Raw genomic sequence first — 21911 nt, 5'->3', positions numbered from 1 at the left:
CCTACAAAACTTGGGAGGAGAACAAACAAACAAACTTGACATTGCTTCAGTAACATGGGAAGGACTATTTCTCTTTGTTCACTATGAAAATTTAAACCTTTAGCCAGGCTTTCAAAACTCAGGTAGCAGATTCCACATGCAGTTTTATAATTCTATTTTTAGAACTGAGTATAGCATATTAATTACATGAGAGCTCCTGCACCGAGGCCAAGCTAAGCTAGAATCAAGTCCCAGGTCTGCTGCTTGCCAGCTCTGACCTTGTGAGACCACAGGCTCTCATTAAACCTCAGTTCTCAGCTGGAGAGCAGGAATAATCAGAGTTGTGAGGACTTGGTAAGATCACAGCTATAGATGGGTTAGCAGGATGCTACACTCGTGCTCTGTAAATATTCCTGCCAATATCCATCTTGTTATCATCATTATCACTAGCCGACAGCCACATCATTATCATCACTGTTACTTTCCCACTTATTTTTTGTTAATCCTTCCTCACTAGAGGATATTTTTTTCTATTGACTTTTGAGAGAGAGTAGAAGGGAGGGGGAGAGACAGAGAAACATTTATGTGAGAGGGACCCATTGATTGGTTCTCTTGCACACGCCCGACCCGGGCTGGGGATTGAGCCCGCAAACCAAGGTATGTGCCCTTGACCAGAATTGAACCTGTGATCTTTCAGTCCGTGGGCCAATGCTCTAACCACTGAGAAAACCAGTTAGGGCTACTTGCCCACTCTTGAAGAAATTACTTTCTAGCTGGGGCCTGCTGGTTTACCTTCTATGCTCTTTGCCTTCCTGTGGCTGAGGGGCATAAGAGAGGCTGATTGCTCCACCTGTACTTTGCAAAAGGGCCATTAGATGGGGCCCTGCCATCATTACCCAAGCCAGGAAAGCAGTCAACACCCAGCTCTCATGGTTTGGCTCATGTGTGTGATAAGCTGGGTCACTCGCATGAAGTAGAGATGTATTACTCCTTCAGAACATACAGCTCAGCACTGAAAAAGCAGCATATTCAGAATCCCCTTCTAGAAAATAATGATAGACTCCTTGGGAGAAAATTCCTAGAGATTAGGGGTCACTTGTAGAATGAGTGCACTTCTGGGTCCCTCCTCTTTCCAGGATCATGCTTTCTAGCCACAAGGCCTCATTGCTGAAGGGTGTCATTTATAGACCCCCAATCTGGAGCCCTGGCCCCTCAATTCACTGAAGAAGTTCCAAAAGGCTTGAACTTAAGGTTCTGCTTTACCCCAACTCATGTCCATATTTTTGTGATCTCAGTTTCCACATGGACAATGCCATAGGCCTAAATCCTCCCCGCCCCCTTTTTTTAAAAATATATTTTATTGATTTTGTTTACAAAGAGGAAGGGAGAGAGATAGAGAGTTAGAAACATCGATGAGAGAGAAACATCGATCAGCTGCCTCCTGCACATCCCCTACTGGGGATGTGCCCGCAGCCCAGGTACATGCCCTTGACCGGAATCTAACCTGGGACCTTTCAGTCCACAGGCTGACGCTCTATCCACTGAGCCAAACCGGTTTTGGCCCCATTTCTTCCAATGACTTTCACCTCTATTATACTTTCTACCCACTTCCTCCTAAGCCCCACCCCGGTCTTGAATCTCCTGGAATTATTCCACCTTGGAAATCTGAAAACTTAAGTTACTTATTCTCCAATCTCAACCTCAATTTGCTCACTCTCACTCCCAGGACGCCTTCTTTGTGACCTTGCTGAGCTCTCCAATCCCGAGAGCCGCCACTGGGCTCCAACGCTCATTCTGACCTTCACTTACTCGCTCAATTTTTTCATACCCTGCTAAACCACCCTGAAAACAAATCCTGAATCAATTCAGCCACATCTGCATGCTGCAAAGAACAGCTGGGACAATGACACAGTTACTTTCGCTGGTGCTATTAGCTCATTCAACATTTCCCAAATCACCTGACTGCCAAACCTTTTAAGTAATCCTTTTACTCTTGGGAGGTGGTTCCCTCATCCATTTCCCACACAGGTTTATCAATGACCTTCATTCTCCTCCATAACCCCTCCTCTGTCTCCTATTTTGCTCCTCCTTCTCCTCCCTAGAGACACATCCTTCCATGCCCTGGCCTCTACCCTTCCCTCCGATCTTGGAGGTTCATGAAGACCATTCTTTCTCTGACTTCCAGGAGCAGGCCCTTTTATACTTTCAAATTTTCACTTTCCTGCTGGCAACTTCCTCTTAGCATCTCACGGCCAAGAGTTAATGTAAAGGTAAATTTATCAATTGATAGGCCCACATTTGTTTTTGTATCCCATGCCTTTCCCTGGTTCACTTTTTAAATACATCCCTTCATTAACTTATTGCATCTATTGTTGCTAATCAGAAGCCCACGGTCAGGGTTATTATTGTCCCGTCGTACGTGATCTGTCTTTTCTCTGAAGTACCTTTCAAGAGTTTCGAAAAAAATCTGTAATACTCTGCAATTTCATTACAATGAGACTATGTATGAATTTATCTGGTATGTCTACCTCTTTAGTATTAGAGTGATATTAGCAGGTGGCCAGCCCGCTAAGAGTGAAATCCTACCACTCAGCTGTGTAAATTTGGGCAAGTTACACATATTCTCTCTTTTATAATATGTTCACATCTAAAATGCTTTTATCTCAAGGTTATTAGAGAATTAATGAGTTAATACACAGACAGCACATAGAGTGGTGGAACATAAGGGCTCAATAAGTGTTGGGCATTACTATTATTCAAAGTATACTTCTGATCTGAGTTTTCATGGCTCTCTTCAATTATATTTATTTTTATTTTTAAAAATAATTTTGATTGATTTTAGAGAGAGAGGGAGAAGGGAGAGAGAAGGGGGAGAAAAAAGAGACAGACAGAGAGAGAGAGAGCAAGAGAGAAGAGAGAAAAATATTGATGTGGAACATCGATTGGTTGCCTCCTGCATGTGTCCTGCAACCTGGGCATGTGCCCTGACCAGGAACGGAACCTTTTGGTGCAGGGCATGATGCTCCAACCACTGAGAAACACTGGCCAGGACTCTTCAATTTTAGGAAGTTCTCCACTTTTATCATTTCAAATTGCTTTTCTGCCTTTATTGTATTTTCTGCTGCTATGAGATAAGCATATGGCAACTCTCAACTCTCAATTATTAATAGCCAATACATTTAGCTATTTATTTTTTTAAATTCTTTATATTTCTGAGCTATGAAACGGGTTGTATCTCTCAATACTTTTTTCCAATTCACTATCCTTTTAGTTGTATCTAGAGTTTATTTTATCTCTGGAGTCTTTCCTTTTAGTGCCTCAGCTCCCAAATTTTTAACTGCTTCTTTTTTAAATCCTCAGTTCTTGTATTATTTTTATTTAGATTTGGTTTCTTAATTTCTCATTCTTTAAAAATGGACAAATTTCCTTATTTTCCCCTTTGAGCAGCACAAACATGTTGTTTTTATCAGATCCATCTATGAAATTATTTCCTTTGCATTCATGTTCTGATTATTGATCATATTGGCTGTCTTTCTTAATAATTGGTTTGTGGGATTTTTTTGAGTAGGAAACTTTCTTCTTTTCTCTGTCTTTCTCCGTCTCCACTCCCTCCCTCACCCCTTGCATCAATCTTTAGGTTTTACAGTTGCCTTCCAAGGGCAAAACCAGTACTCTAAGCCGTGGCCACGGAGCCGTCACGGGAGATTCTTTCAGCCCCCTTTTACCAGTGGAGGAGTCCCATCCCAGCCTCTTGCTTTAAACAGTGGGCCTCACTGTGGTCCCTATTTTGTACGGAGCACTTCTACTCCCATATTAACACTTGTTTGGCCCCCGACTCAGAGGCCAGCCACTCCATGTACTCCATTCTCCTGGGGTTCTGTCCTGCTTTTGATCCATGAATCCAGCTGTATCACTTTGTTTTTTCTCTTGCTGTACTTTACCTGGCCTTGCTATGTGCTTGGAACAGAGGAGATGTGTCAGAACGTGAACTTGTTTTCTTCCAAGAGGGGAAGTCTTCCACAGGCTTCTCCTCTCAACCCCAGTCCCTTTCTGATGCAATTCCTCCCCTTCCTTTCAGAGCCAAGCATTTCCGAATTCTTTTTTTGGTACACTGCAAGCTGGGTTCTGCCCCACCATCTCACTCCTTTTCATAAAGGCCACCGATGGCTTTCTTATTGCTCAATCCCACAGGACCTTTCAAAGCCTACGTTCCTGAACTATGTGGCTATTATCATTGTTGACATTTTCCTCCTTGGCTTTCTCTCTTTCCTTGCGCCTCTGCACTCTCCTGCATTCCGATTCCCCTCCTACCTCCCAGAGAGCTCCCTCCCAACCATCTTTATGGATGCTCTTCCACTTCCTTCCCCTTGAATGCTGCTGTTCCCACAGGTTCCACCCTCACCCTTTTCTCTTTACCCTTCGCACATCCTTTAGGCAACATCTTCTATTTTTATGGCTTCACACTACTCTTGCTTTATGACTTCTTTATCTCTAGGTCTCGGCTTTAGATTTATAGATTCAGTTTCTTATGGGTTATTTTCACTAAATTTCCCATGAGCACTTCATACTCAACCAGACAAAAAGCAAACTCATCAACTTCTCCAAAACCACTCAAAAATATTCCTTGTCTTGGTGGCACTACCACCAATCTTTGACAAAAACCTGAATTATCCCAGACCCCTGAGCCAGTTGTCCCATTCCATCCCTAAATCTAGTTAGGCACCAATGTATCTCCCTCTTTCTAATTAATCTTCTCTCTATTTCTATTTTGGGTTGCATTTTGTCTCACCGGCTCTACTGCTGGTCTCCTGTTCCCTCAACTAGTCTCTCCCTGAATCACAACCCTATCTTTCTTTCCAGTTGCCTCCTCCATCCTCCGTTCACTGTATACCTACCACTTTATGCAGCAATGGTTAGACTTGCCTGCCCAAGCTGATGACTCCTCAGACCAACTAGATGTCCAACAAATGTTTCTTTTTTTTTAGTATTAAAACTTATCATATATTTTCAATAATCTAAATAGTATAACTACTCTTATGACTAATAGCATTAGCAGACAGGTAAGTATAATCAAACGATTGGTTTCTGATTTCAATATCAATCCATAGGTATACAAGCCTTGTTGATATCTTAGGATAGCTGTGTACATTTGATATTGGCAGCTTCTCATCCTCAAGAAGTTTTTGGTGTTCATTGTAGGCAAAAGCAAGTGTCAGAGACAGGGATAAATGCCATTTGTGGTTAAGTGCAAGATAAAGTCCCTTCCAATGAGTGTATTTGATGTCCTTTCCAATAAAAAAAAAATCTCCAGGTGGCAATGATCTTTAAAGTCTTTGTCTCCAGAGATTTTACTATTAGAATGGCCACAATCCAAAACACTGACAACACTAAATGCTGACAAAAATGTGGAGCAACAGGAGCTCTTATTTATTGCTGATTCCAGATGGATTCTACCCTCTATGCAATCATTGATTTGGTTCCAGATGGAGATCAGATATTTGAATGGCTTTACCTGTGCTCCTATAAACCTCGGTGGCAGGCTCAATACTGGTCAGGGTGCACGCGGGAGGCAACGACCAAATGCTTCTTGTACAATGAATTAATGCACTATTGAGTTCGTCTTTTCCTTCCAATGCAAAATAAAGGGCTTCTCAGATTCTCACTGTAGAGCTAAGACAAAGGGATTGAGGAAGACAACTGATATTTACTAAACATCTCTTACCTATAGAATAGGTGGCTTATATCAATTGTTTGGATCAGAATATTCATTATCATTTTAAAAATGGGATCAAGGGGATAAGAAAAATCCAAGGGGAAGAATCTTTAAAACATAAGAATCTACTACACCTCTAGGGAATAACAAACACCACAGGAACAGTCTTGAAATCAGAAGACTTTACATTTTTGTCAATTTAGAATAATGGTTGGGAACATGAGTAAAACTAGGTCTGTGGAAAACAGCTCCAACTCCTCCATCTCTCAAGGTTGGTGCTGACTGCCCTTGAGACAGTGTAGGACTCTTCAAGGACATTACCTCAACTTTGCAACAGGAGAAACTTGTTCAAGTTCCTGAATGCTTGGCCCAATAAAAACACTTCTTGACTTTGTCCAATGTTACCGATAAAACCTGTTATCTGCAGGGGCACTGGCTTGGAATAAGATAAGCATAGAGTTGGAAACATCCTTTATGTTGGACATTCCTATTTGTACAAGTGTGTGATAATAACTTTTACCCACTGTACCTTTCATTCCTTAGTACCCCATGGTGTAGACTTTAACAGTGGATCCCAGAATACACAGTTTTTCAGGGGAGCTAGAGAACAAGTCTGACAAAAAACATAACTTTCAAAAATCAGTACTTAGCCTGGCTGGAGTGGCTCAGTGGTTGAGCATTAACCTATGAACCAGGGGGGTCACAGTTTGATTCCCAGTCAGGAAACATGCCTGGGTAGTAGGCTCGATTCCCAGTGAGGGGTGTGCAGGAGGCGGCCGATCAATGATTCTCTCTCATCATTGATGTTTCTATCCCTCTCTCCTTCTCCCTTCCTCTCTTTGAAATCAATAAAAATATATTTAAAAAAAAAATCTGTACCCAGAGGGAGTCACTAATTAATTTCTGATTCTTATTTGTATGAGAGAATGTTTTTTCCAAGGGTAAGATTTTTTTGAATATAAGAGCAAGTCTTGGAGGAAATAATAGGAACACTTAGCTAAAGCAGAGTATAAAGTCATCCTGAGTAGCACATTATTACTTTCACTTTTCTAAGAAGCAAAGTCATACCATGTGTGCAATGGTGTATCTGGTTTAACATTATCTATTTCAAGAGACCCAGATGGTTCTGAGCAAATCCAGCTGGGTGCTGAAAACAAGGCTTCACCCATAGATCAAAATTAAGGTACTAGAAAAATCAATCTTTCCAGTGTCCTTCATTCCTGAGAACCTTCCTTAATACATTTCATGTTTCATTTCAATATTTCACTCTAGTTTTGACATGCCAACCAAGGTGAAGCTGAGTTATAAACAAACTCCAACTCAAGGCAGATTGGTAATTTCCTCTGAGTGACAATAACACATTTCAGCACCAAATAGTCAATTATTTGGTTTCCCTGAGTATCTACTCCATGATGACATTTAGCTGATACTTTAAAACATGTATTTAGTAATAACCAGATTGGCATAGCTAAAGAAAATTAAAATCATTCCATATAATGGTCTGCATATTCCAAGGGTATTTCTGACCGTTTCTTTAAAGGGCCGGAATAAGATGAAATTTTCAGATGCAGCTCCGAGAGGTTTGTATTTAATAAAGTTTATGTAGCAAATGGCTGTGAAGTCTGAGGGACTATACACAGGCCTTCCAGCGGTATTAGTGGGGGAAAACGATGTAACAGGTTAATATTGTGCCGACAGAACTGCTATCAGTCTCAGAAGATCAAGTGCAGGATTTGGTGGGCAACAGTTGACACGCTGCTTGGAGAAAATACAAAGCCTGGACATGAGTAGAGTAAATAGAAGCAACACCTTCAGCGCATCAAAAGCAAAAAAACAAACAAAAAAATCCGGCTTTGCAACCACATCTATTGGATTCATTAACTTCTTTTCCATAAGGCCAGCTTCCATCATCTCCTAGATCCACTTACTTTAAAGATAAAAAAAGCTGGTGGAGACGTTGTGTCCTTGAAGATGTTTATCAGATAGACGGCACCCAGGGAATTTAGAGAGAAATCCTGGTTACCAAGATGAAGGCTCTGAACCTGTGAGCAGAGGAGACTCAACCGCTCCTGTTTCAGAGCTCTGGCAGGTCATTGGCATTAACAGGCCTGAATGACTGCATAGCTTATCAGTCAATGACTTTCCACTGGCAGAACCCAATGTTGATATGTTTTATGTTCACACTTTGTATGCAAACACTATTCAGGGCTAAGTTCACTATCCAGAACCTCAGTGTCCTGTGCAGGAGGAAATCTCATGGTGAATTCACTACCAGTTATGCCACCAAAAAAGAAAAATGGTGCTACTTAAAACTGTATGATGGCATCAACTCTAACACGCAGTTCATTTTTAGAGTTGTTAAAATATGAAAAACAGTAGCCACCGTAGATGTTATGAACTATGGAAACACCAGTAACAGCTAGGATGTTGAGCACCTAATATGTGGACTAGGCACTGTTCTGAGCACTTTTCAGGGTTAACACATCTAATCTTCACAAGTACCCAGTGAGTAGAAACTCTTATTACACTCGTTACAGAGAATGAAGTAACATGCCTTAACCAGAGGCTAAGCAGCTGACCCAGGAATCAAACCCAACTGGTCTGAACCTAGTGGGTACAGCTTTTGTCCCTGCACCATTCTGCCTATATCCTGTTGATTACTACCTTGGACTGGAGGCTGTCACCTCTTGGTGCCAAGATGTGTCAATCAGGATCCCCTACAAGTGAGTGAGACCTAAGGAAAGACTGGTTCTGCATTCAGAACTCTCAATTTCCAAGCAGAAGGCCACCAAGCAGGGGTCCAGGGCTCGCCAGTGACCACTCCCTGCTCCACCTTGGAAAAGTGAACTCGAAGGTTCCCAGGAGTGTGTGACTTCTCAACTTATGCCTGAGAATACCCCATCCTGGAAAGTAGAAAAGGAACAGGGTCCACAGACTTTGGAAAAGTGAAACCTTCCCTCAAAAGAACTCCCCCAATCAATTTATCCACTTGTAGATCTCCAAGGTCTAACTCTGAAGTGGTTTCCACCAAGCACGCTGAAGTTAAAGAGAATGAACCACTGTCTAGGAAGTATTCGACATGCATCATCCCACCGAAGTCTCCCAAGAATTCTCTGAAGCAGGCATCATTTTCTCCTTTCCACAGCTAGGGAAGCTCAGAACAATGAAGTCCCAGTATCATTAGGCTCCAAGGCCCTACTCTGGACCCTGTTTGGTCAAGGCTGGTGAGCTCTCTGAATCTAGTCCATTGTCCTGCTAAATGGGGCTGCCCAGCTGCTAGCTTCTGGCAGAAACCTAATGTGTCCTAGTCCAAAATGCTCCAAGACCCAAAGGTTGGCCACCATCTGTCATGAGCAATCCATTCACTGAGGTACAGAAAATTGGGCTCAACAAACAAACACAAAGCTCTAGGTAAATAAATGGGAAGATGTGCCTTGAATTTTTTTTCCAAGTGAACTGTACTATTTTCCTACATGAATTAGGTCTCTTATGAGGGAAAGGAAAAAAGCCAAACATTTGGGAAGCAACTGCAAAGTGACAGGACCTGGGAATGGCTCACAGAAAGTAGGAGATATTCAAATCACCTTCAAAGGTATTGTTAGATGAATATTTTTTTCACGCACCACAGAAGACCAACAACACCCAGAAAAATACCAAGGATCATATAACAAACAGTCTTCCCCCATTACCCAAAATATTTACATTTACATAAACATTTTGTCACATTTGATTCCCATTCTGCCCTCCACCTTTGTCAGTTTAAAAAAAAGAAGGTCTCACATTTAAAGTTGAATCCCTTCCCCTTCTACTTCAGCTGACAATTATCATAAGTTTGTCATAAATCTGGTCCATGTTTTTATAAACTTTATATTTTTTACAATGTGTAAATGTATTCATAAACAATATATTCTTAAATACTTTTAATGGTTTCTCACAATTAGGTTTGAAAACTCCTTTTGCACCCTAGCCGGTTTGGCTCAGTGGATAGAGCATTGGCCTGCAAGACTAAAGGGTCCCAGGTTCGATTCCAGTCAAGGGCACATGCCCAGGTTGTGGGCTCGTTTCCCAGTAGGGGACGTGAAGGAAGCAGCACATCCATGATTCTCTCTCATCATTTCTATCTCTCTCTCCTTCTCCCTTCCCTCTTCGAAATCAATAAAATATATTTTTTAAAAAAGAAAAACTCCTTTTGCAGTTTATTTATTTTTTAATATGAAGTGAGGCAGGGATCAAATATTTTATTTTTTCATAGGAAATGTCAATGGATCCAATGTCACTTTCTGAGAAAATGACTCAATGTCTTGTCTTCCTACTGATTTGAGATGCTTTATCTACTATATGTCAAACTTCCATTATCAGCTTAGGTCTGTCTGTATTTGTGCCAATACCATACTCCTTTAATATGGTTTTATCTGGTATGATGGCTCTCCCACCTCATTGTTCTTTGTTCAAATTTTGTCCTGGCTAAAGTCTTTTGGATGAATAGAATCAACAATGATGCTGACAACCGTTATGATTAGGCTATTTTTTTCCTGTTTCATTAATGAAATCCTCTTTTGAGGATATCACTCAAAAGAGAGAGAAGACTGAAAACTTCTGCTTCATGGCACAGAAAAACAAAAACAAAAGACTCATGTAACCTTGAGTAAGTTATCTCTTTGCAATGTGTGAATAGCTTTTTAATTTTTATAAGCCTTTCTATAAAAAGAACAAAAATACATATAAAAATAAAAAGTATTTGGCTGAATCATGTGAGAATAAGTTACTTCATTCCTGAATATGTTAACATGTATCCTAAGGGCAGGGACATTTGCCTACATATTCACAAGGTAATGATCACAGGCAAGAAATTTAATATTGACTCAGTGTTATACCATACTATTTTCTAATACATGGTCCATGTTCAAATCCCCCCAACTGACCCAATAATATCTTTTCTTGTTCCCTGTACCATCCTCCCCGCTAATCCAGACTCTAATCAAGGATTAGGCATTACATTTAGTTGTTGAATTACTTTAGTTTCCTTTAATCTAGGGCAATTGTTTTTGGTCTTTAATGACATGTTCTTTTTTCGAGAGTTTTGGCTAGTTGTTTTGTAGCGTTTTCCTCAATTTGGCTTTGTTTGATTGCTTCCTCCTTTTTTGCATCCAGGTTACACATTTTGGAAAGGATAATCAATAGATGATGGTGTCCTCAGTATGTCACAATGGAAGGCACACCATGTCAGTGTGTCCTATTACTGGTGATGAAAATTGGCTTACTTGATGGTATCCACTAGATTTCTCCACTGTTGGTAATTAATACATAAATCTGGGCGAATACTCAGAGGCAGTGTGAATTCTGGTTCCCCAATACTGCTTCACTCAATGATGGTAGCTTCCATGCATGACTCTTGTCTGAGTCTATTATTACTAGAGTGGCCGTAAAACGGTCGCCCAGAATGTGATACTTGGTATTGCTTTTCTAGCTCGGACCTCTGTTTCCTAACTGTGATTCCGCCTAGTCCCTTTCATGCTGCTTCTGACCAGTTTGGTTAACTCTCTTCCTAATCCTCAGTACCAACAGGTCAGCACAGGCAGGCCGTTTTTGTTGGTTTGTTTATTTTTAAATACACTTTTCATTGTTGATAGTATTACAGATATCTCCCCTTCCCCGCTCTGTACCCCCATCTTCCCGTGTCCATGGGCTATGCCTATAAGCTTGCAGGCCGTTTTTAGGTTCATCACAGCACTGGCGAACCAAGTTTAACCAGAAAGCAAATACTACTGTAAGCTATCTCTGTTAATAGTAACTATTACTAGCAGTACGTTCTAGCTTCTCTGAATGCAGAGATCACCTGCATTGTGACTATACCCAGACAGAAAGCTCCTCCTAGAGATGAACAGATGCTCATCTTGCCAACATTATTTTTTTAAAATCTGCTCTCAGAGCACAAATTGTACCACAAACAGCAAAGGCGACATCTTAAGGGACCAAACAGAATGTGTTTTCCATTGTCCTCAGAATGACACTATTAGACATGGATTGAGAAGGCCATTGATTTCCCACTTCATGGACCAAAGTGGATAATAATCCTTCGAAATTGCAAATGGGTGTCTTGTGCAGCCTTCTTTTAGCACGTACTGATTTATTCAAGAAAACTGCAGATTTTGTAGGTGGCTGGTTATAATAATCTCAGGTTAAAAACAGAACTATAAAAGTTGAAGACAGCAGAGATCATGTCTAAAAATAAAGCAAGTGCTTTTTTTTTCTTTCTATAATTCTCAATTAGAAGCCATTTAAAGGAGGAGATAATCAGCTTCAGACACCTGTAAATATGGGTTCTACAGTTCTCACTGGCACCTCTACTTTAAAAATTCACTTTGGCATGTTCTAAATGAATTATTTTACCCTACATCCATCCTTATTGCCCTCTTGATGTAAAACAAAACAAAACAAAACAAAACAAAACAAAAAAACTATCTGGCCAGTGTGTCTCAGTGGTTAAGTGTCCATCCATGAACCAGGAAGTCATGGTTTGATTCCAGGTCAGAGTTTTGGGCTCCATCTCCAGCAGAGGGCATGCAGGAGGCAGCCCATCAATGATTCTCATTGATGTTTTTCTCTCTCTATCCCTCTCCCTTCCACTCTCTAAAATCAATAAAAAATATATTTAAAGAAAAACAACTAATACAAATAATGAAACAAACTCCATGATGACTATTATAGTAACAAATCCTCCATAAGCAGAGCTCCCCTGGAAAGTGCCCTTTGTCAGCTGGTAAATTCAGCGGAAGCTATCTGAGGCCTGCAGAGGACCTTTTCTGGCCACCTCTCCAAGGCAATGTTAAGTTGAGCCAAGTCAATGCATTGGAATGTTTATTTAATTCTTACAAAAGCGGTGTCCGTGCAGGGGAAGAAACTCAGGTAGACTTTGTAATTAACTAAATGAGATAGTCTAATTCCCTAAAATGAAGTGCCACTCAGTGATTAAACAGGAGTAATACTCAAGGAGAAGAGATAATAATCAGAAGCTGGACTTGAAAGCCATGGGACCATCCTCCTCAGGCGCTCTCCGTCCTGGAGTATCTAGAACTTTCTCTTTTCTGTCACCCCTCTCCCGAGATAACCTCACTTATTTTCAACTCTGAATCACAACCTACACCTCTCCTTAAACTCCAGATTCATATATCCAACTCCTTACCTGCCATGTCCACTAGGAAGCCTCGCTGGTCCCTCGCACTGACTATATCTCAAATAGCGCTCCTCCCCGCATAACTGGCCTCTCCTCCACTGTTCCTCACCACGGCCGTGGCACCACCACCACTCAGGGTCAATAGACAAAGCTGGAAACCCTGAGGTCATCCTTATTTTGCCCCCTTCTCATGCACCAATACCAACAGAAAGTCAGTTTCCAAAAAATATACATATCCCTCCTCTCATTATCCACTGCCATCTCTCCAGCCCAAGCCACCATCATTTTGGCGTGGATTATTGCAATCACCTGCCAACCGAACTCCCTACTTGCGATCCTACCAACCGTTCTCTATGGAATGGCCACAGCAAACATTTAAAAACATAAACCACCCAGTGTAACACAGTTTCCTAAAATGGATTCTAAAACAGAAAAAGGGGCATTAGTGCAAAAACAGGTGAAATGTGAATAAAGTCTGTAGTTTTAAAAAATGTATCATCCTATATAATAAAAGGCTAATATGAAAACTGTCCCCTCCACTGGGAGTTCGAGCAGGGGGTGAGGCCGGCCAGCCAACCACCAGCAGCCCCTCCCCCGGCCAGCCCGGCCTAAACAGCCCAATTGGGGCAGGCCAGCCGAACCCCACTTGGGCACGAATTCATGCACCGGGCCTCTAGTGGTTATATAACTGTTAACAGTAGGGGAAGATGGGTAAAGGGTATACAAGAACTCTCTGTAATATATATGCAATTTTAGTGTAAATTTAAGATTACAAACTAAAAAATTTATTTAAAAAAACCCATAAATCTAATTTCTCTCTTTTGCTTATAATCCTTGCATAACTTCCTATGATACTAAAATTCAAACTCTTTGCCATGGTGTCACAGGACTTCTGTGATCTGGCTTCTACTACCATTTTTTAAAAGATATATGTTTTATTTATTTTAGAGAGGCAAGGAGAGGGAGAGAGAGAGATAGAAACATCAATGATAGGAGAGAATCATTGACTGACTGCCTCCTGCATGCCCCACACTGGGGATCGAGTCTGCAACCTGGGCATGTGCCCTTAACCAGGAATCAAACCATAACCTCCTGGTTCATAGGTCAACCACTGAGTCATGCCAGCCAGGCACTTCCATATTATTTACTCTTATTTTTTTTTTTAAATATATTTTTATTGATTTTTTTACAGAGAGGAAGGGAGAGAGATAGAGAGTTAGAAACATCGATGAGAGAGAAACATCGACCAGCTGCCTCCTGCACATCTCCCACTGGGGATGTGCCCACAACCCAGGTACATGCCCCTGACCAGAATCGAACCTGGGACCTTTCAGCCCGCAGGCCGACGCTCTATCCACTGAGCCAAACTGGTTTCGGCTACTCTTATTTTCTTGATAAGAAAACTAAGATTCCACTGCTTAAGGTCAACTAGTTGGGACTTCAATAATGATCATTTTGTTTCACAAAGAACAACTGTGTGTTCTTTCATCACAACACAGCTGAGTTAGACACTAAATCAATTCCAAATACTTTTAGGCAACCTCCAAGGAGAGCTCTGTGAAGGACAGAGCCTCCTGCTTCCAGGAGCTCAACTGGACACATTCTTTCCATCTGCTCAGGAATAATGGCTAATGAGAATATATATGGTGCCTTCAAGCCTTTTATTGTGTGTGGTGGTGGTGGTGGTGGTGGTTATAAACCTGCTTTTTGTAAGTTGTTCTGTTTCCAGGGGTATGAAGAAGTGGAGAAAGTTAGAGAATCTGATATCCTAAGTTTCACAATTGGTTTTTTAAATAGTATTAGTATTTTTTAAAAAATTTATATTCTTAGCCTTGATGCCCATCAGATTCACCTGGGGGAGTGTTATGAATCCTAATGCCTGGACCCCACCCCCGACAAATGAAATCCGCATCCCAGGGGGAGGGATGGTGGCATCACTGCTAAAGCTTCCTAGGTGACTTTATTATCAGTCATGATGGAGAACTATTTGTCTAGATCAGGGGTGGGGAAGCTTTTATCTGCCAGGGGCTATTTGGATATTTATAAGAATATTCATGGGCCATACAAAATTATCAACTAAAAAATTAGCCTGTTATCTTTGGTCAAACATTTAATTAACTCACCCCTAATGTCTTGGAAGGGACAGGCCAAAAGATTTTGAGGGCCTTATATGGCCTGAGGGCTGGATATTCCCTACCCCAGCTCTAGAGACTCAAATGGGTGGTGATCTATCCTATAAATCGCATATCCTACACCCCACCCCAAAGAGGACTTACCAGGTTTAACTGGAGGGCAGACTCTAAAACTGCATATACTCCCAATTCACAAATTCAGCTTTCCTAGAGGGATAATGCTCTGCCCTTCATGTGTGTTGACTAGTTGGACCAGCCTGCGCCCAGAGCCAATTAAATCCCAGTGGAGTGGAACCCAGGCATGAGCCATCGCTAAACCTCTCAGGTGAGGCCCCTGTGCAGCCAAGCCGAGAACCACCACTTTAATGGTGCCTGCTTTGTTTGGAAGAGGAAGTAAAGGCAAAGCTGCCCCCATTAACCCCAGTGAACGACAGTAACCTGGCAGCAGCTATCATGCGTGCTAAGCACTGGCTCTCCCCATTGAGATTTATGGCCTTGGGCAAACAACAGAACCTGAACTTGGCATGGTGCCATCATCCCCAGCACTAATTACAGCTTAAATAATTCTCGTCAGTTTGTGCATAAAATAAATGGACCTCAATTTAAGACAACTTCCCCACTGTGTCCTGGTTAATGGATTCACAATTTACAGGTCTTCACAATCGTAAATGGACAAGTTTTATTTTCACACAGAGGAGAAGATATTTAAACCTAGTCATCTCAACATGAAATTTTTTTTTTTAAAACTAGATATTGGGTCATGGAAAAAATATTGCTTACATGGTCAATGATAATAGGATAACAACATGTACTCTATTCAATCACTAATCAATATGATTATCACTAGCGTCTTTCAATTTATTCATTGCTTCTTGTCATCAATTTCATTCAATCTTTGGCAAGTAGGGGAGAAAACAGGTTGCAGGCATCAGTATGAAGAATGGCAGCTGAATGATAAGACTATACACCCAGAACATGCAAAGAAAGAAAGTGAGTTTATTAAATAACTTGGCAAAGCAGTGAGAAGAGAAATATCCACTACTGCACTGTTTTCTTTAGCAACTGTCTCCCACCAAAAACTGCATCCTCGTCCACGGACAGAAAAAGAACACGCCAGCACAGGCCATCTGCTTAAGGTTCCAGTTCTGAACCCCGGGACATAAGTATTCTATATAATAAAAGGGTAATGTGCAAATTGACCCTAATGGCCGGGAACGACCGGTTGCTATGATGCGCACTGACCACCAGGGGGCAGATGCTCAATGCATGAGCTGCCCCCTGGTGGTCAGTGTGCTTCCACAGGGGGAGTGCCACTCAGCCAGAAGCTGGCTCATGGCTGGCCAGCACAGCGGCAGTGGCGGGAGTCTCTCCCACCTCTGCAGCAGCACCAAGGATGTCTGACTAATGGCTTAGGCCCACTCTCCTGGGGGCAGCGGGCCTAAGCCGTTAGTCCGACATTCCCTGAGGGCTCCCGTGCTGCCAGAGGGATGTCTGACTGCCAGGATAGGCCTGATTCCCCAGGGAGCGGGCCTAAGCTGTCAGTCGGACATTACCCGAGGGGTCCTGGACTGTGAGAGGGCACAGGCCAGGCTGAGGGAACACCCTCCCCCCGCACCAATGCATGAATTTTCATGCACCAGGCCTCCAGTCTTTTAATAATTAAAGTAAGCTTTATTACATAACAATATATTTCTCATGGTCTGATTTCAAAGCATTAACTAACTATGAATGAAATGAATGAAAACAATAAGGTCTTCCTTTTCTGGCTCCCTGGGACCAACCTTGGACCAGCTGGGTGATCAACAGCTGCTGCTGAATATGTAAATGAGAGGAAGGCGAGGTGGCAAAGAAGTCTAACCAGCTGGGGTTGGCACAGCTGGTCCAGTGGCCTCAGAAGCAAGACCTAGGGATCTCAGGAGCAGAGCCAGGCAGAGTGCTGAAATGGGAACCTGGGAAATGCATGCTTAGGCCCTCTTTTTAAAAAAATATGTTTTTATTGATTTCGGAAAGAGGAAGGGATGGGGAAAGAAAAAGAAAGATTGGCTGCCTCCTGCACTCCCCCTACTGGGGATCGAGCCCACAACCTGACTGGAAATTGAACCGGCAACCTCTTGGTTGATGCACCGGACAATGCTCAACCAACTGAGCCACACCAGCCAGCAGGACCTCTTTTGTGTAACAAGATGGTGGGATGTGGACTTGGGCAAGCTGGATGCCATGACAGAGAGATAGGGAGCTAACCCAGTGGTAGTTAGGGAGGAGGTAAGGCAGGTACAATAGTTCGCATTTCTCCCAGAGGAAGCACACTGTGTTGACAAGGACTCTGCACAAATGCCCCTGGTTTTGTGCTTCTTTTGCAGGCTGGCCTAAATCTCAGAGAGACCCAGCCCTGGCCATGGGCAGGGGATGCTGCTGATTCCAGATGGATAACCTGGTATTTTAAGTTCTTAGGAGAGGAGTAATAAAGCTAAATTCCTAGGAGAGTAGTGAAAAGAACTTAGCACCTGCCAAAAAGAAATACAAGATAATAAATGGCAATAATGTGATTTTTTTGGCTATTTGAACCAAGTAGAAGATAACTCAGAAGATTATGCTGTTCCTAACAACCTATGGGGATCACAGTGAGGCCACGTGACCTCCTTAGACCTTCACAAACGGAGGATTTTTTAACTATGCATGAGGAGAGAGCCCTACAGAAAAAGAGAAAGAAGAATTTCTGTGGAAAGACTACAAGATGTTAAAAAAAGTTACAATGTGCCAGGCAAAGCAGATCAAACATATCTGATCTGCATCCCCCTTTTCCTGACGCCCAAGCCCACTTCACTGTCCAGGGACTGGCAGTTATTCAAGGAATATATGTATGGAATGCAGTGCAGTCATTAAAAATCACACTTCATGACATGTTAAAAACCAGCATACTATATGGCTCAATTTTAGGAGAAATGGTTAAAAAACAAATTCATCAATAATCTGCAACATGAACCAGAATGCTAATAATAGTCATCTCTGAATTATGGAATTAGTACTGTTTTTTTTTCTCTTCTCTTTTCTTTCTTTCTCTTTCTTCTTTTATATTTTTCAAGTTTTAATAACCATGTGTTAATTTTCAGTTAGAAGAAAAGCCATTGTTTTACAAGGGTTCAAAGTAAACATCCTGCAACACCATTTTAGACAATAAGGTCTTGATGAAAATGGCCACCAAAGTACCTCTGATTTTAGGTTGCTGACAAGGAGAGGATCCTAAACTTTTCCATTGGGATTACTACCCACTAGGGCAGTGATGGCGAACCTTTTGAGCTCGGCGTGTCAGCATTTTGAAAAACCCTAACTTAACTCTGGTGCCGTGTCACATATAGAAATTTTTTGATATTTGCAACCGTAGTAAAACAAAGACTTATATTTTTGATATTTATTTTATATAGTTAAATGCCATTTAATAAAGAAAAATCAACCAAAAAATGAGTTCGCGTGTCACCTCTGACACGCGTGTCATAGGTTCGCCATCACTGCACTAGGGGATGCTAACCACTGAGGACCCTGAACTTATTGGGGAGAGAGCACCCTTGCCACCTACATTCTCCTTTCCTCTGGAAAGTTCCAGAAACTCTGGCGAAGGCATTGAGCTGGGACAGGCCAGATAATATATGTAGAATGTGCACGTATATCTAATTGTATTCATTCATCTCTATAAATAAATGTTAACATGAGAAAATATGTGTTCAACCCAATGATCTGCAACCAAATCCGAGAGTTCCAGGTCCCCAGTGACAATCACTCCAGGTCACAGAAATCCTGCACATAAAAATGAGAAGAAAAAACTAGACAACAAAATAATCCAGAAAGGAATCCCAGGTCACTAGCCCTCAGAAGCCAAAGACAGAACTCTGCGGCCCCAGGCACAGATCTTGCTGCTGGCCCTGGACACACAAGGGCCTGAAAAGTACTATGGCTCTCAGAGCTCAAAGGCAAGAACACAGTATGGCATGAGGAGTGTGGGGGTGAGGAGCTACTCACGCTGTCGTTGCTTCCTTTGTTGTCCTCATACTTGGTTTCTATATGAATGGAGAATTTCGGCAAGAAGGAACACTATGGAAAAAGAGAAGGTTTCATTAGCATACCGTTTTTTTCTATTCGCATATTCAATATAGGCTCTGGATGTTCTTCTGACCCCTTGCTTGGGAATACTGTTTGCAACCAGAAAGGCTCAGATACCAGGTCAATATCCAAATTCAGACAAGAAAAGCCACCTTTGGCAACGTGAACACAAAATTTCATCCAGAAGTGAGGCTGGAGAGAATACCAAGCAATGGAAGGCAAGTCACTGAAGAGGATGTTTTCAAAAGGATTGAGAGAAGCAAACACCTGAATCAGAGGCAATTCCAGCTTTGGGCCTACCTCTGGGCAACAGTAATCACTGCTGGAACCCGGGGAGCCAGCCTTACCCTTTTATAAACATTCATATAAAGCTAGACAGGGGGCACAGCAGAATCTTAAGGTCATACATTACTGAAGTCAGAGAGACCTGGCTTAGTTTGGGTTTATCACTTGATAGCTATGTGACTTTGGACAGATAAATTGATGAACTCTTCTGAACCCTAACAATATTAAAACATGGATACTAATTATTACTTAATAGTGTGAAGGTTAAATAAAAACAAGGGCATAGAGTCAGCATTCAGTATGAGGCTACAGCAGAGCTTGACATAAAAGGCAGCCCCTCTTCCTGACGGCACAGGGGAGAGGAACCCCGAATGCTCACCGCCCTAGTGTCCCAGTTTCATTGAGTTACATTCTATGGATTCAGCGAGATTTTAAAGATTAAGGTAGCTTAATAAGAGGTTTAAAAAAATTTTTTTATTGATTTCAGAGAGAGGAAGGAAGAGAAACATCAATGAGAGAAACACCGGTCAGCAGCCTTCTGCATGCTCCCTACTGGGGATAGAACCTGCAACCTGGGCATGTGCCCTGACCAGGAATCAAACCTGCGACCTCCTGGTGCATGGGATGAAGCTCAACCAATTGAGCAACACTGGCCAGGCCAACAAGAGGATTTTGATGGATGTTGATGTAACCTCCCTCCCGCTGGCACCAAGCTGGGCATTAACTTTCTTGGCCACCGGAAATGGGATTGAAGACAATTGGGTAAAATGACCCAGCAACTCCACTGGGAGCTGCAGGTTTAGGGGAAATGAGAGTTGGACTGATCTGCTCAGTCCCCAGAGCACAGATTCGACCCCAGGCACTGGCCTAAATTCTAATTAATTTATGCCTTGCATCCATCCCAGGAACAAGGTACTATTTACTATTACCCTGCTCTAAAGATAAGGAAACAAAGGCACAGAGAGGTTAAGAAAATGGCTCATGATCACACAGCCAATGAATAGTTGAGTTGGGTTTGAAGGTCTGGTGGCCTGGGCCCAGTGTCCATCCCTACTGATTCTCGAAGTGGGGGTCTCTGAACTGTTAGTAGCAGCAGCAGCAGCAGCCGCTGCCAGCACCTGGAACTCATTAGAATTGCAAATTCTTGGGTCCAAAACGACCCACTGAATCAGAAACTCTGGGAGCCCTTCTGTATTTAACGAGCCCTTCAGGGCCTGCTGATGCTCACCCAAGTGGGAAAACCGCCTCACTACTTCATGCATAGGAAGTAAACAGAGATAGCGCATTATCTAAAATCCGGAAGTCCACAGTACCCACCCTCACCCTTGTGCGATGGCTCCCTTTCAGCCCAGTGAAGACCCCGAGGCATCTGTACAATAAGGCAGGCGCCTTGGATGGGCCACTGAAAATTCTCCTCATGCCACACGCCTGTGTGATTTGGCACTCGTCTGTCTCAATCCGGTGAAACAAACAAGCTGAACCGTGACTAAGGAAACTCAGAACCAGACAATCCCAGTAATTGCCCTTATGGAGAACATAGCCCTGCAGTTTCATTCATTGACACCTTCCTTGCAGTCTTCTCTCCAACCTCTCACTCTTTAACTGCTGCCCTCACTCCCAGGTCCAGGGGGTTCCAAGGAGGGGCTGCTCATTGGGAATCGAGACCCTGAGGACTCAGCGGCTTGGAGCCCACAGTAGAACTCTCCATCAACCTTGAACTCGGGGAGATGCACCTGCCCCGAGACCCTTTTCAAAGCGACAAGCCTTCAGGTAAGCACATTTGTCCTTTTTAACCCATAATTCATGAGAGTCAATCCAACTTGAGTACAGTACCAGCTGGCAAAAGAACAGGGCAGTGCAGCATGGGGACTGGGCTGGGTGCATCGGAGTGGAACCCCGCAAGGATTTTTTATTGGTTGAACCTCTAAACCATTTATCTAAGGTCAAACAAATGAATCTTAGCATTTGGGTATTGAACCCGAATAGGAAAATAAAAACTCTTATGCAAATCAGCAGATGTTATTTTTGAGTTGAGGATTTGGGTTATTTTCATATTAGAATGGCAAGGCTGCCAGAGGCTGTGAGTGCACCTGGTGGGCAAGGCAGCAAGAGGACCAGATCAGACAGGTCATCTCCAGGCGGGTCCGCATTTTTCTCCTACAGCAGTGGTTTGGGGCTGATAATTCCCTTGGGAACTCAGTGGCTGTTACTCAGAGCCCTGGAGAGTGTACCTGTCTTAAGTTAAAAGTCAGGTATATCTGTGGCTTGGGGCCTATTCAGAGCTGTCACTAAAACCTTTCCACTAAGATGTCCATGATGAGATAAACTTCTGCTTTCCCACGCAGGTTAGCATCCCTAAAAATAGGCCCACTGATCCTCATGGAGCCTTAGCTCTCAGCAGTACAGGACAGGAAAAAAGGTTGGGAACTCTGACATAACTTCAAGAAGAGACATTCGGCGTGTCACCCAGTGGTTAAAAGTGGATGTCTAAGGGATTCAGGAGACTCAGACGTTCTATGGCACACTGAGCGGT

General features: G+C 42.5%; 1 protein-coding gene across 4 annotated transcripts in view; it reads right to left on the bottom strand.

The window, feature by feature from the left end:
* The window catches only part of PITPNC1 (phosphatidylinositol transfer protein, cytoplasmic 1), a 262521-nt gene that overhangs the window by 63134 nt on the left and 177476 nt on the right, over window positions 1-21911 (bottom strand). For all 4 annotated transcript variants that reach the window (XM_006776677.2, XM_006776678.2, XM_006776676.2 and 1 more), the window contains one exon: window positions 19013-19084. In XM_006776677.2, the coding sequence (XP_006776740.1) occupies window positions 19013-19084 (72 nt within the window). The remainder of the gene's footprint in view (window positions 1-19012; window positions 19085-21911) is intronic.

Source organism: Myotis davidii, unplaced genomic scaffold, assembly GCF_000327345.1.
Source record: "Myotis davidii unplaced genomic scaffold, ASM32734v1 scaffold69, whole genome shotgun sequence".
Lineage (NCBI taxonomy): Eukaryota > Metazoa > Chordata > Mammalia > Chiroptera > Vespertilionidae > Myotis > Myotis davidii.
Note: the sequence above shows the minus strand (reverse complement) of the source record. Positions and strands in the feature narration are given on the sequence as shown.